At 39.5% G+C, this 16759-nt stretch overlaps 1 protein-coding gene across 1 annotated transcript in view; it reads left to right on the top strand.

The window, feature by feature from the left end:
- The window catches only part of ctnna2 (catenin alpha 2), a 178538-nt gene that overhangs the window by 138648 nt on the left and 23131 nt on the right, over positions 1-16759 (top strand). The window contains exons 10-14 of the mRNA XM_089006737.1: positions 5042-5134; positions 5714-5870; positions 5949-6149; positions 13427-13578; positions 16398-16511. Coding sequence (XP_088862863.1) covers positions 5042-5134; positions 5714-5870; positions 5949-6149; positions 13427-13578; positions 16398-16511 — 717 coding nt within the window. The remainder of the gene's footprint in view (positions 1-5041; positions 5135-5713; positions 5871-5948; positions 6150-13426; positions 13579-16397; positions 16512-16759) is intronic.

The following is a 16759-nucleotide window of genomic DNA, read 5'->3' as shown; positions in this document are numbered from 1 at the left end:
ATAACATTTCAAGAGATAACTGTACTTTATTTGTTTTATACTGTACATTATACTATCACGTCAGTCACACATTGACTACTTAGCGAACTAAATGTATCATAGCACTGTTTGAAACACAACTGTCATGTGATCATCTGAAGCCAATGATGGCCAAGTAGGCATATCATAACTTATTAACATGTTGAGTCACTTGTGTGGGTTTAACCCTCCATGGCATAGGTTCCGTTTAACCCCTGAGACCGACTCACTGAACCACTGTGTTCAATCAAAGCCAGGTCAAAAGCCATTGTGCTAGAGACATCCCAGCACAGATGGTGCTATGAATTTTTAGAGCAAAAACTGGTGATTTGTAGATATAACAATCAAGCCTCATTTTTACATAACTTTATAGGCACCGTCCTCCTGAAATAGGGCAACATGACAAGGCACCACAAAGCAATGTCATGGATGATGCAACGGAAAGAATCCGGTCACTTAAAATTAAAATAGTTTTTTGGGGGGGCTCGGAACACAAACTACATGTACTGTAAACTATTTATTCTGTCATCGGATTCATCCAACTGGATTGACATATGCAGTTCCTCAATAAAGCAGTAATTCCTATCACGTTGCTTTTGAAATGTCACGTCTGTCAAATTGGAGAAAGTTGAAATGGATCGTGCCACACTTGTCACTCTAAAAGAATCCTACAGAGATGATGTTTAATCAAAATTGCCTTGAAGTAACATTTTTGCCCTTTTGCATGTATGCTCACTTTTTAATTTTGTATCCCAGTGTCCCAGGACAATTACTGCAGGCACTGCTGCAACATGGAACATTTTACAATTTATCAAAGCAAATCTTAAAATATTGCAGTTGTGTAGAACATGATTTGATCCTGACTACTCATGTTGATGTGTCAGAATATATGAATTATCCATAAAGTTACACTCCTATGCTTCATGCCTTTTTCAGGGAATCACTAAATGTATTTGATAACTATGCTGATGTTATCCTGTGACTGTAAAGTGACCTTGAGAGTTTTGTAAGGCGCCTATAAATGAAATGTATTGTTATTATTATTATTAAAACATGTTGAACAGTTAGAAGGAAGGCTCCTGCCAACAACATAGTGTGAGGTGACCATATGTGGCTACAGCAGAAATTAGCAATAGGCCAAACAAAACCCAGTAGTAAAACTGAAGGCATTGCTTGTTTTTGGGAGTGCGGAGGGAGTATTCTTTTCTTATAAATGTTAAAATAAGATCCATTTCCCCTGCACTGAAAATGAAAATGAATTCTGAGGAAAACATTAATGCTCAGCATTTCAAGACAACGGAATACCCAAGGAAGCCTTTGACAAATATTACGTTGGTTCGGGTTGATGCTCCTTTTAAATGTGCTACAATGAATGGAATTGTTTGAAATAATAGGTTGACACTACAGAGCAGTGTACGTTTCTGGCCCAATCAATATTTTCCACCTGTAGTGTATTGCTCAACTGGCGGACGAATCAAAAGTCAAACTGAAATGCTGCGCCTAAACTTCTTTCACCTTTAATAATATCAATATTCTGAATGGCCAGATAAGATTGTGAGTCAACTCCTAATATATTTTAATCACAAGAAAGATCAACACCAGGATGATACGAGATGTGAATGAACATTTTACTTGTCCAAAATGATTTCCCATACTTTTTTCACTCTGTCACTCCCAGACAGGGAGAGACATAGTCTTAACAAATGTCAGTATGTGCGGCAAACGTGGCCTTAAATGGTTTTAGCTAGTCTAAGTGTGCACAAAGGGAATACAAGGCTTTTGCAAATGCAAAGGTCACAGTAATAAACAAATCAGCTCAAGATCTCATTTTGTGCCAAAGAAGTCTAAGAGAGCAATGCCTCAAAGATGCCGGTTGTCAAACTCACATCCTCAGATTTACAAACAAACAAATTTATGCAAACAATAAAATAAAATGGTTAAAAACATGTTTTCCTCTATTTTTTTCAAACTGATCTTTCATCTTGTCAGGGCAGAGACAAGCAATCACTATTGGCGGGGGTGTCCTTAATTTATTGTTTCCCTCTCTTTTTTTTCATTTAGCCTAAATGTTCCCAAATTCAACCTTGGTGAACTGAACAGAATTCAAACGTCATAATGAATTAGGCGATTTATTTGTGTTTTTTTCCTTCCATGTTGGGATTAGTGTTGTAGCAAATGAAGTTCACTGTTGCAAATCAAGCTCACTGTTGAGCAAAATCCAATTCTGACAATGTGGTTCACACCTTCCTCATAAAGGCATATTGGACAGACATTTTGTATTTGTATTGATTGTTTTTACAATGCCAAACCATTCCCAGGAGTTATTTTAAAATGTGACATGTTAAAAATCCCCAATTCCAAGTGGGGTTGTAACGATCTGGTTGGCGACCAACGGGTGGCGCTCTTGGCCCCGTCTGCACCTGCACAAGTGTTGGTCGTTCCAATCAGTGGCAGTTAAAAGGACTCCCGGCACGTCCATTCGTTGTCAGGTCATTGTTTGCGTTTGCTTCACCCCTGTTAGATTTTGTTCATGCTGACTTTATATATACAATTTGTCAATTACACCGTGCTGCTCACTCCTGCCTGTTTTTTTGGGATCCATCACCACCTTGCAAACCGTGGCGGGGTGGGTAGGGTAAGACTACTTGCTTGATGACTATTTGTACAGACAGTGTGTAAACCACAATACAGTATGACCCTTTTTATTAGCGGACATTTTTGAGGTCTCAAGATTCTAATTTGTAGAGGCTAACCCAGGGGTGGGCACTCCTGGTCCTGGAGAGCCACCCTCCTGCATGTTTTCCAAGTCTCCTTGTTGCGACACACCTGATTCAAATGAGCAGGCTCAATGTAAGGCTTCCGGAGAGCTTGGTGATTATCTGATTATTTGAATCAGGTGTATTGTAACTGGAAGACTTGGAAAACATGCAGGAGGGTAGCTCTCCAGGACCAGGAGTGCCCACCCCTGGTCTAACCCCTGATATTTGCTCTCTTTAATGTTCAAAAATTTCAGCGATTAATTGACGGATCTTTCATGCATATGGAGACTGTGACTTTGCTCATACAGTAGAATGGCAATAAAAACAGACAGCTTGGACTTTGGTTGATTGATTAGCCACCTACTTTGCTCTTTGACGCGACCATTTCAATCAATTTCCAGTTATTCGGCTCCATTTGGGTGATTTAGATAGCATGGCAAAAGAATGACCATCCTTTCAAATGCAGTGGAGGCCTTCATCAAATTAGTATTGAAGAGATTATTCAAGGCCGAGTGAAATGACAAAATCAATAGTTCAACGCTAAAATGAAGAATGAGTATTCGGAGGGGATCACTCTCTTGACTGCACATTCCCCATCCATCTAACCTTCTCGACTGGTTTGAGCTCCTTTCTCCAATGAAAACACACGCTTACACACACACACACACACACACACACACACACACACACACACGCACGCACGCACGCACGCACACACACACACACACACACACACACACACACACACACACACACACACACACACACACACACACACACACACACACACACACACACACAAAGCCAGAGCACTTTCTGAGATAATTAGGAGTTTGGCTGATGTTGTAGCCTTGGACCTTTTCCAGTTCTGTGTGTTGGTTAAGTGTCAGTAGCAGTTGGGTCTATTGGGCTTTTCTCCAGCCTCCACAAAGCTCTTTTCCTCTCACACTCACATGCGCCCTAGCCGGAATAAGCACAGGGATAAAAGTGGGTCTTTCTGCAATTAAATGGTAAATTGGACAAATGCATAAAATATGCTGCACCTTCTGAGCGCATAAAAATGCATGCCCCCAAAGCAAAACATTCTATTAAATTGTTTCCCAAAGTGATCTTCATTTAACCACTCACATTCATGAGAAAAGTGCCACCTTCCTTCTTTGCTCTCTCTCTCTGTCTTTTTTCACCCACACCCACACTCACACACAGACACTTTAAACACTTCCACACATGCTCGCGTGAAAGGACGGCAATCCATCACTGCGCTCATTGCTGTCATGAGGAAAGAGACAGAGCTCTAAGCCAGAGTCGTCTAACACAAATTTGATTTCGTTCAATTTGCCTCAAACGGCGACATGTGAGCACTAGCAGCGCTAATGCAGACTGGCACCCTTGTTTCTAACAGCCATGTATTTGGCTCTCTTTCAAACAACTGGCCGTCTTCGCACCGCAGCTGGTTTCTTATATTCTACAATGTGACAATGTGATGACAATGATCGCAGACCGATCCTGCCTAGTGGCATATTGACTTCACTTGCTCATAAAGAAATACACAAGAGATGTAAAAGTTTATCATTGCTTGTTTTAGACTCGTGTTTATGTCACAAACAACAAAATAGCCGATAATGCCACGGCAAATGGGTATGAAGATTAGCATGGCCTGCAGTTAAATGGACTGCAAAGTGTTGTGTCTGGAATTTAATTTTTTTACAAGCCTTGTGTGCTTTGTTACATCACCAAGTGAAATGGATCTCTCACTAATGGCCTTGCACCGCAAGCGCGTTCGAGTTCGCGTTCAACTTTTCAAGTTTACGTGTCTTCCTTCTGCGTTAGCATACTACAATGTATCGACATCGATAAGACCTAAGTGGAACTCAGCATTTTTTACTTTTTTTAAGTACAGTATGACACCACCGCCTGTCCTCAGGCTTACAAAACTGAAGAATGGACAAACTGAACTTGTGCCATACTGTTGTCTGCACATTTAGAACAAAGGAAGAATATATTTGCAAGGCTAATTGAAATATCACAAGGCAGCTCAGTGTGAAAGAGGTTCTGGGTGCAAATCTTGACTGTCAGTCTGTGGATTTTTTTTGTGAGGCTTCTCAAATTACAAAAAAAACATGCATGGGAATTTCATTAATGACTAAATTTGTCTCAAATATGCAATAATGCAACTGACTGGCAATGAGAGCAATTGCATGGATGGGTGAAATAGCGCAGATGTGATTTATTTTTTTCTGTTTTGTTTCTCTTTCATTATTCAGGTGGCCAACTTGGCTTGCTCCATCTCTAATAATGAAGAGGGTGTCAAGTTGGTTCGAATGGCTGCAACCCAAATTGATAGCCTATGTCCACAGGTGAGTTCTTTCCTTGTGTCGTAAAGCATTCGCCCAAGTGCTGATTTGACTGCTTAAGTTTAAAAGGTTGTAAAAAAAAATGTGTTTGTTTTGTTTTGTTATTAACAAATGGAACGTAGCTGAGACTTAAAAGAATCCAGGATGCCAGAATGGGAGAGCCATCCATCAATAATGTGTAGGAGGATTTTATAGTGCAGTTTCTCAGGATGTAAGCAACAGTGGAAGTTAAAATCAATATTTTTTTTTCCAGGGTGAGCAGTTGGCCTTTTTCTCAGCGGACCCAACTTTGTGTGAAACAAATAAAATGATGAGGTTTCACATGCATATGGATTATCTGATATGCAGTAGTATCTCTAAGCACAATAAAAGAGAATGGTATCATTTCGATTTGAAAATGTTAAACCTGACACAATATGTACCAGCATTAAGCTTTCTGGCTGAAGATCTTGCCGGACAAATAAACAGTAAATATTAAAAAAATAACTCGAAAGATAGTCTAAAAACCATAATTTACACAGCATATGTTTTACTTTAAACACAGAGAGCCAATGGGATTTAACAGTTTCTCTGTCTTGACAGGTGATCAATGCTGCCCTCACATTGGCTGCCAGACCTCAGAGTAAAGTAGCCCAGGACAACATGGATGTTTTCAAGGACCAATGGGAGAAGCAAGTGCGCATCTTGACCGAAGCCGTCGATGACATCACTTCGGTGGATGACTTCCTGTCGGTGTCAGGTATAAACTCAGTGGAGAGTGGTCAAATGAGTTGACGTCTTTCAGTTCTGCTGACTGTTAATGTATGCCTCTTTCAAGAAAACCACATCCTTGAGGATGTGAACAAATGTGTCATCGCACTTCAAGAGGGAGACGTGGACACTCTGGACCGAACAGCCGGAGCGATTAGGGGCCGAGCTGCTCGAGTTGTGCATATTATAAATGCGGAGATGGAGAATTATGAACCGGGCGTCTACACTGAGCGTGTGCTCGAGTCCATCAAGCTCCTTTCTGAAACGGGTTAGTACATTCCAAATGCATTCACGTTTAATTCAAGGTGTACCAGGAGTGTTTTGGCGCCAATTCTCTTCCTACTTACTCACTCGGTAATGTTTCTCTTCATACAGCAGCAGTATAAATTGCATAGCAATATGAAAACAATGATGTCTACATGTTGCCAGGAAAAGTTCATCACACTCAATCATGCAGGGCTCATCTGCAAGATAAAAATAAATAAAAGTGGCGTTGCCAACCACCCTCATTAGGCTGTTTGAAAAACAGGGTCTTACATGGGCGGCCCGGTAGTCAAGTGGTTAGCACACTGGCTTCACAGTGTAGGGGTTGTGAGTTGTGAGAAGATCAGGTCCGGCATCTCTGTGTGGAGTTTGCATGCTCTCCTCAGGCCCGCGTGCGTTTTCTCCGGGTCCTCCGGTTTTCTCGCACATTCCAAAACATTCCAAAAACATGCATTGCAGGCTGATTGAACACTTTAAATTGGCCCAAGATGTGAGTGTGAGAGTGACTGGTTGTTTGTCTTTGTGTACCCTGCGATTGGCTGGCAACCAATTCAGGGTGTCCCCCGCCTCGTACCTGAAGATGGCTGCCATAGGCTCCAGTGCCCTCGGCGACCCTAATGAGGATGAGGTGGTCTGGAACACAGATGGATGGATGTATTAGACTTTTTAATGCAAATTGAATGGCTTTTGTCTGTCTCCCAGTGACGCCCGTAAATTATGAACACACCTGCCCTGCTGTTCAATGTCCTTAAATTGGTTATTTGGCTGTCTTACAAACCCTGGATGGCACCTGACCACCTCAGTGGGTTTCCTCAATTTATCTTCTGTGATTTTTATTTATTTATTTACACAAGTACACAAGGTTAGATAGAGGACAGTGATTCACTGTGTCGACCCCCGAAGGGAAAAACTGAAAGGAAAAGAAGATTCCTAGATGTACACTTCCTAATCAGGGCGAACTGCACTGAAGATGTACCAGCAAAAACTGGTACATTTCAAAGATGAACCATTTGCAGTGGCAGAATAAGCAAACAGCAGAAGATGGGGTGGCATTTAATAGTCACCTGTCTGTGCATTTCAAATCAGATTACAATTCCTCTCCAATTTAAAACAGCCCACCTCAGGGTTTGATCCTTGATTGTCACCCACAGGTTCCTCATTTCCTTCTGTCACTCCCATTTTTGCCTACTTACCGATACTAGACAAGACTATATCAATTGTTTCTCTTGTTGCGACCATGTGCTGGAGATAATCGGCAAGCCAATGATCTATCCTTGCAGCCAGCTGATAAATTGCAAACAGCATCCGTTGAATCACGTGCTCACACAGTCATCCATCTGAGTCTCATCTGGCACTGACACCCCCATAATGGACCTCCTGCAGCACTCGTTCAATGCTGTCCTCGGCACATTCACTTCTATTATTGCATGTCTCTCTTCATTTGATTGAGGTATTTAATTGATAAAGGACATTGGACACTTAAGGTTAATTTCATATGACGATAACCTTGTCTCATAGTAAGACAGTAAAATTCTCCCGCTATTCCATTAATCCTCTATAAAGTAGCAAACTTGAGTTAGTGTCATTGTGTTATATGTGTCTTTTTTTTCCATTCAGTTTATCATCGTCATTTTTAGGGATCTTATCGAACACATACAGTTGCATCACGCATTGTACTCCCACGAGCTTTGACTGAAAAAAATATAGGCAGCTCGGCTATGATATTGATTGTGGAAGATGTTCAACACACTGTCGCTTAGCACATAGCATTCTACCCAAGTGGCAGTAAAAGTCGTAATAAAAGATGCCTGAACATTTTCTGTTGGTTTCAGAGATGTGCTGCACTAGGTTTGCAAAAACTCAGCTTTGTTCAAAGTATGATTTTGTCCATTAAACTGTATTTTAACTTATTCACTAATAAACCACGTTAGTTAGTGTAAAAAAAATAGTCAGAGGATATAGCATTCAGCGAGTAATCTTAATTACATGGTGATATCGAAATGATGTGTCATCGAAATAGTAAACATGAAAAAAGTGGAATGAAAAGTCTTTCATTTCTGGTCAAATGTTAGTGGTTCTAGATGGGCTGTTTTTAAGGGCTACAATGTTCAATTGATCTGGACCATGAAGCACTTATTGATCCTCCTGAACTTTTGCTTCCCTCACTCTGTCAAAGACCTGAAGCCAATGGATTTGATCACAGTCAAGGGGAAATCTATAGCTGAGGTAAAGATGATTCAATGTCGCCGTACAAAGGATAGGGATGCAGGACCACACACTTTTAGAGGGTACCAAGTCCAATTAACTCAAGTCTTCCAGAAAATCAATAGCTGTCACCAATGATTTCACTTAAGTGTTTCGAGCTTTTTTTGTAGAATTCATTGATGTGATTCCTCCGCCATCTTCCTTTCTTTGTGGTGTGCATGCTTCAAACATTTACTCTGAAATGTCTAGTTTGTGCCAAGTGGACCAAACCTTTGAGATGGATTTCTTTAACTATTTGGCAATCATAATTAAACTTGTGTCTTAGTTATTTTTGTTATTATGCTGCCAACTTTGACGTAACAGTTTGATTAAGAACTCGGGAGCTCTGACTCAGGTCAATGGTGGGTACCTTAGACCTAGCAAATTCCCTTAGACGTGAATCATCATTTCCCTAGACACACTGACTAACTAGAACAGCTTTCAAGAGACTTTTGCAAAGCCCCGAACAGTCTTAGACAGTGTTCATTAATTTATGACGTTAGAGCAGATTGTTTCATGCCCAGCAGATGCAGCTTTTTTTGCATCCCTGGCTACATTTCTATGTTTTTGACAATAGCATTGTCAAAGTGTAAGTGTAAGGACACTTATCATAACTGTCTAACCTCTGAAATTGTCTCAATTCGCCCTACATCGAGTGTGATCAGATGAATGGGCAGACTAGTTCTTGTGTGTATATAGCTGAGCAATAGATTCCTGACGGACAACCTACACATCAGCCCAGAATTGAATCGTGTCCTTGAGAGGAGGAGGAATCAATAGCTTAATGGGGAAGTGGTTATGGTCAAACTCCTCTTCCAGCCTCTTCCTCCCTTCTTCTTACAAGACACTTTTCTGCCCACTACTGTAACTCCCCATGTTTAAACTAATCTCCTCTGTAAAAAGAGGGCGGCACATTTTAAAGTCTATCATTAATGTGGTGCCTGGAGAAGGTAGATTAAAAAAACTGATATATGGCCAAACTTAGTGTGCCATTTCAAGAGGTGGGGTGGCATTACTTCTGGTTATTATATTGGGACATGTAAACTGGGATTTAGTCAGTATTTATAGTGAGTAATAACACATACTGTATTCTCCCTGTGGCCCACCCGTCATGCCTGTACATTTGGGGATCATTGCAACAGAAAGAGAGCCATGTCATACTGCCTGTTAGCACAAAACGTTTGAAAAGTATACTTCCTGTGCAAAAGGTAAGCACAGTGCTATATGGAGTATATGTTTAACCCTTTCACGCACCCTATAACTGAATAACATTGATGGCTGTTCACTTAACTCATTGTCAGACATGTGCAAAAATGTGTCCACTCCAGTGCCAGGGTTTTGTCATTGTCACTTCAATTCCAGGACCCACACAATATTACGTTTTAGGACTACACAAACATTCAATGCAGCGTAACAAACTTTAGACTCATCTTTCATGAGAAAAAAAATAATAATATGGGTCTGGAGTTATATGAGCTTGAAATGAAGGCGCCTGTCCAAAATACAATTCAATACCTACATATTGATTTATATAGTGCTTTAACAACAGCTGAAGCTGGAATAAAGCGCTAGCATGGAAAAAAGGGAAATTCTACGCCCTTGTGGAAAGGAAAAAAATCATTGCCAGATGCAATGGCGAGCGCTTTATCATCATATTTGAGAATGGCGCGCGACGTCATAGTGTCAATTCCTGAATAAATTTGTGAATGGCACTGAATGAGTTAATAACCGCTTTCGCTGAAAGGGTTATAGCATATTTTGGTGACATCTGTCGCATATGGTTGAATGGAGAGCTGTAAAATCAAACAAATATTCAGTCATGAAAGACTTAAGGCAGAATGGTAAGTTAGTGGTTCGCAATTCTGCCTCAGTCACGAGTTGTGGGTTTGAATGTTTGAATATCTGATAGAAAGTCTATGTTTGAGTGTTTTTCTGTTCATCCTTACCTTCTTTTGTCCAGATTTCCGCAAACCATTCATGTAAACAGTTTATATGCTGTAATTGACTGTCGACCAGTCTGGGGTTTACACTTCTCCCAATGAGGTGAGATAAGATGTCTTTACCTGTGACTGAAATGAGGACAAGCAGTTATTATTCTTTCCTCATAAAATATGCAGAGTTGTGGGCCAGATTGTGTGTTTTTTTGGGGGGTCTGTACTGTATTTTGTTTCAGTCAAGTACATTCTGTTTCCTGGTTGCGGTGCTCTTTATAGGGTGTTCAATTCATAAACCTGTTGGTAAGTAATAAACCATTTCTTCGGGTGTAGCAATATAATTTTAAAAGACTTCCTATGCACCAAGAGATACAAGCAAAGCATTTCCCATGCACGTATGCCGACACATGCACGATCGCTTCTGCAGTTCACTACTCAAACTGTGTTCCTGTGGAATTGAGGATGAGTGAAGAAAAAAGTTTAAAAATGGGTTGTGCTATTTAGAGCTTGTTAAACACCTCACAGGGGCACGCCATCTCTGCACTAGGGGTTCTTCATTGTTCTTGCGTAGCTTCCTACTTAAAACTGTGTCTAAGCCTGCAGGGTGAAAAAATCCATTCCTACATGGTCACATTTAATTCCCTTCATCATTTCTCAACCGGAATGAGCGAAATTGCTCCTTACCATCAGCAACCTTGCTCATTAAGAGCTTGGAGAAATTTAAATATTTCTATTTAAAATGCCTTCCCAGCATTTCCCAAAAGCCTATTTTATGCTGCTCTACTAAGTGGATTAAAGGAAATTAAAAATGAAGGAAGTAGGAGATTCTGTAGTGCCTTTTATGTTTGTTGAAACATAGCTTAGTGCCAAAAGTGGTATGCCTCAAATGTGTACACCTGTAATGCTCGATGACTAATTGTTTCTGTTCATTCACCTTCGGCGAATAGAAAGTCGGTCAAGATGAATACAATCCCGCTCATTCCATCAGTGATTGTGCAAGGACACCTGCTTAGCTGCCTGACTAGTCATCTCTTTTACAACCCGAATTAAAATTGTTATTGTTTCTAACATTTTTTACCAAACACTATTCTGTCATCTTTCCAAGGGAAAACATAATAATCATTTCACAAAGTAGCATTCCTTATAAAATATTGGTGTCAAACCCAAGACCAGATCTAGCCCACCACATAATTTTATGAGGCCCATGAAAGCAAGTCAATGAAGTCTAAAGCAAAATACATGTAATATATGCAATTTTTTTGAACAATTCATTGACTTCTAATGTCAAAAGTAGTTTTTACTTTGTTATTTGTTGTGTATGTACTATGTGGAGGTGGTTAAATATTTATTTGGTCTTCCCAAGGGAAATCGTAACTACACCGTGACGCGCGACAAAAAAAGAGTTTGACACCCCTGCTCTAAAAAATACATTGCAACCGCAAAATCATTGATGAAAGCTCAGATGGAGGAAAACAACTTGATAGGATTTTTGAGAGGGAATCACAGAATACAGACGTACATTTGAGAAAGTGTATGGGGGTTTGTGTGTTTATGTTTCAGAGAGAGGGTACACGAGTCATACGCCTTGACTCTTGTCAGACTTGAGTTGGTGTTTGACTTGCCACTTGCTGCCAAAAAACTCATAAATACTTCCCCTTTCCTTAGACCTGAACTACATGACTGACAAAGCCTTTTGTTTAATAATTGGACATTTAAACTTCACTAATGAAGATGAAAATGTAGTTCATTCAAGAAAGGATGGGATGAAATATATGGACATTCATATTCCCCATCAGCAAACGATGAAAATAATGTGATTTTTTTGGCGATGATTACCGCTCTCTCAACCAATTTCTCACACCATTCAGTGCAAAATAACGCGTGATGACGAGTTATTGTGCGATTCGCTGAGAAGTCACACTTTGTGGCAAGTTCATGCGTGATTCAAATGACGCAAGGTCCCTCGATGCGGAGTTGCCAGCAAAATAACCAGTGGTTACTGAGACTGTCTTTGTCTGTGTTCAAGTATTGATTGCTTTTGAATTTTGTATCACCAGTCACCGACTTTTGTATACCATCATTTCTAATTTCAGTACAATTCAATTGAACACATAACAAGCATCGCCTCTGTCACCTGACCAACCTTTATTTTTTTTAATATTTTTTGCAGGCGAAAATGAAGTTTCTTTTTTCTGCTTTTGTTCCACTGAAAATGTGTTAATCAGTTTGCCTTCTTAGGCCTTTGATTTGACAGAAGTAGTTTTTTTTCTTCTTCTATGCACTAAATGGCATGGGAATGCGTGCCACACAACAGGAAACTCCAATCAGTAGTCTACACAAAAACACACATGCAGTTTACAATTATTTCATGGCAAAACAAGAGTCGTATGTTATCAGAATCAGAATCATCTTTATTGCCAAGTATGTTGAACGCACAAGGCATTTGTATCCGGTAGAACACGCTGCATTAGTATAATCATTTTAAAAAATTGAACTCAAGCACATATTTAATCTTGCACAAGAGAGGCAGTACTGCGGTATGATAAGTTCAGAATTCTTTACAAGGCGGAAACGGTTACCATAAAATGCAACTTCAACCACTTGCATGATTTTGATTGGAGTGAGGAGACTGCCAAATAAACAATGACCCAATCCTAGAACCAGTCTTCCGGAGCTCAGAGCTTACTTTGTTATAACTGCTTATTTTTATTTTTTTCTTTACAATTCGCCAACCTTTTTACTTTAATCAAATTGTGTGTCTACGGCGTTCAATCTTAAGTCCCAATGTTAAGATGGCAGGTCAACATCCTTTTAAAAGATATGGATGATGTTTTGTCACATATCTCTTGTACCTGAGTAACAGGATACTATTTTCAAATTCTCATTGGGTGTTTGCATGACAACAGTTTTGGTTTTTTTGGTAGGGCTATTTTGACTTCAATAGGACAGAGTATCTTTGCTGAGTGTATTTAAATATTCACTTGAACAAAGACGCATGGTCTCATGGCTGAAACATCATTTAGCACAGTATGTCAAATGGAGTGCCAAGTATACCTGTGACTGCAAAGATCGTAAAGCTCCCCCACACACTTTCTTCCTACAGTCATGCCTCGTTTTGCTGAACAAGTGGAAGTCGCAATCGAGGCGCTGAGTACAAACCCACCACAGGCCTTTGAGGAGAATGAATTCATCGATGCATCCCGCTTGGTCTACGATGGTGTCCGGGACATCAGGAAAGCTGTCCTCATGATTAGGGTATGTCAATTTGCTCCACCAGGAAAACATGTTTTTGTGGTATTACATCTGTTTTTTTCGTCGTATTATAATCTGACACTCTGAAATGTTTGTATGCATTTACTTTTTTTTTTAATTTGTAACCTCAGACTTTGTCATCAAATGACACTTTATTGTTTTTGACTGTTTTAATTGAACTCATTCACTGAATGAGTTAATTTTCACGATTCTTCGGACTTTTAATTTATAGCCCCTGATAATCCCATGTATTGTCAGTTGTATGTTCAGGATGCAGAAAGCGATCTATGATTCAAATGTGCTGTTTAAAGGACAACTAACACCATTTTTTGTTTCCTATAAATCATATCAGAAAAAAACGTTTTATAGCATCTAAAATACCCAAAACACGCAGGCTGATTTTAGTCAAATGCAAAAACACCAATGAAAATGACTTAAAGTGTGCTAAATCTGCAAAAAAATTGAGCTGCGAATTGGGCATTTTCAGAAAGTCCGGCCCACGTTCGTGACGTCACAACAAGACGTCTCGCCTTGCTTGAGAATCAAAACAATGGCTTCCGATTCGGAGAAGATGCTTTCTTGTTACGCATCCAGTTATGAATATGATTCAAATAGTTCTGAAGAGGACAAGCATAAATGTTTGCAATCAATTAAAGATGTTCTTCCGGGTCATTTTGAGGCATCAAGACTGATGTGTAGCGTCCCAGAAAATGCAGAAGATGGCGCCAGAGCTCAGTTGTAACTGCGTTGATTTGTCTGCTTGGAATTTGTTTCAGCCAATATCGAATAGTTGTCTTGGTGCAACACACAATGATTCACCATCACGTTATTTATGTGTTTTCATTCTAATTTCGCCATCAACACGGATCAACACGAAGTTTTCAGACCAAACAAAGTACCGCAAAATGCATTGTGTGTCGCTTTCTCGGTCAGGGGCGTTCCTTCCGTGACGCCACGTCAGGCATCGTCATCAACTTCAAAACAAGACTTCCTGAATATTGAGCGCGAGTCTTAAAATGTAAAATATAGCGATATGCGGTGGAATCTTTGTGAAATACGCTCAGTAGAAGTCATTTGAAGCGATTTTACAAATTATGGACACAACGTCCGGATGTCAATCCATCTGAAGCAATACAATCAATTGTTTTTCTCTTCCAAGTTTATCGATAAGAAGGTTTCTTCAGCCATCATCTGTACTTCTTTGAATGACGGCTGAAGAAACCTTTTCATCGATAGACCACTCCTGTATGACTGAGAGCTTACACAGATCTTACAAATTTATAGAAAATGACACATATTTATCAATAAAGTTGTATTTATAGGCATCATATTGACTCCAGGTTTGGGATGAATAACATTTCAACGCTGAAAATATTACATTAATAGATCCCATTTCAGAGACATCATATGCGTGCAATAAATCTTGCAGGTCATTTAACTATGTATCACAATAGGAAGGATGAATAACAACATGATCGTCACACTCTGAAAGGCAACTATCTGCATTCTGTACCCGGCCCTTCTCTCGTCACCATGTAATTCATTTATTCAACTTTATGCGGGCTGGAAGCTTTCCCGGTGCAGCTCATGAAAAAAAAAAATCTAATTATGGAAAATAATTTGATGCTGGTAAATAATGTAAAACAGGCAGCTTTGAACTTCCACAGACCAGCTGGATTCATAAACCCGTCCATGTTCTAATTCTTCCTACAAGGAAACAACTTTCTCTGTTTGTCTATCATATGCGAAGGACAGATATAAGGCTTTATGAGCACATATTGTTATAGGTCTTATTTTGCTCCCACTTAAGATGAGAAAAAAATCTCTTTAGGATTTTTTTATGTTACTGCGTACAGATTTTATGAGCTGCCATTAGATTAAGAAACCAATTTTCCCCAGTATTCAAGATTTCGAAGTAGGTATTGAGAAGAGGATAAAATTATAATGAAAGTTCCAAATAGCATAGCTCTCGGTTTCCCCTTTTTGGTAGTGCTTATGCACGTAAATGTGTAGCAGCAAACTATCAATACATTAAATGCAAAGCTGTAAATAATCAAGTTTACACTGTTTTTCGTTGCTATTATGATTTTGTCCAACCAATAAGACAGATCACTCCATTAAATACCCATTATGATCTGCTATCAAGATGCAGTGAGACAAAAAAAATGTGAAAAAGGGCTGGCTATTTACAGGGCTGAACAAGTGTATTAGGCCACCGTCCAACCCGTGATGAATTCAAATGTATCATATTTGTTTTCATAACTGGATGAGTAACAAGAAAGCATGTTCTCGGAATCTGAAGCCATTATTTTGATTCTCAAACAAGGCAAGATGTCTTGGCGTGACACCACGAACAAGGGGGCGGGACCTTTTGAAACTGGCCACTTCCGGTTTCAATTTTTTGCAGTCATTTGAAGTCTTTTTTTTTTAGGTGTTTTGCATTTGACTAAAAATATCGTCCTGCGTGTTTTGGGTATTTTAGATCCTATAAAACGTTTTTCTGATGTCAGTTCGGAAAAAAAAGTGGTGTCGGTTGTCCTTTAAATTAATCTTCACTTAAAATACTTGTCATTCTTTGGGACAAACTTGTCAACAAAATAACATATGTGCTATTTATGAAGTTTCCTGAAGTCCTGCGCAATATGCACACTAATCAGCACACATTTTATGAAACTTAAAATATGTTTTTTATTTCATGACCATGTAGTTTGAATTTTTTGTTGTACCACCTCCAATGCACAAATAATGATTTACATAACCAGGCGTCATATGTTGTCTATAAGGTCAGCTTATTTTCTTCCTTTCTCTCATGACTGTCACAGACACCAGAGGAGCTGGAAGATGACTCAGACTTTGAACAAGAGGACTATGATACTCGCAGTAGGACCAGTGTCCAGACTGAAGATGACCAGCTTATCGCTGGACAGAGTGCTCGGGTAAGTAAACATCCCTTTCTCAATTATTATGCCACTCAATTGAGTAAATATGCCTTTGCTTGACTGGGTGGAAAAAATAACCCATTAATATTCAATTACTTAGCATGAAAGTCAATATGAATAGATGCTTACAGGTGTGAGGATTTATATTATGCACAATTCAAAAATGTGAATTACAAAATCGAATTAGTCAAGTAGGGCCTTCATCCAAAATCAGTTCACAATTATTTTACTTCATGTACTCTAAC

The sequence above is a fragment of the Hippocampus bargibanti genome, linkage group LG10, assembly GCF_051943395.1.
Source record: "Hippocampus bargibanti isolate YZ-2025 linkage group LG10, ASM5194339v1, whole genome shotgun sequence".
Classification (NCBI taxonomy): Eukaryota; Metazoa; Chordata; class Actinopteri; order Syngnathiformes; family Syngnathidae; genus Hippocampus; species Hippocampus bargibanti.
This window is presented reverse-complemented; position numbering and strand designations above follow the sequence as displayed.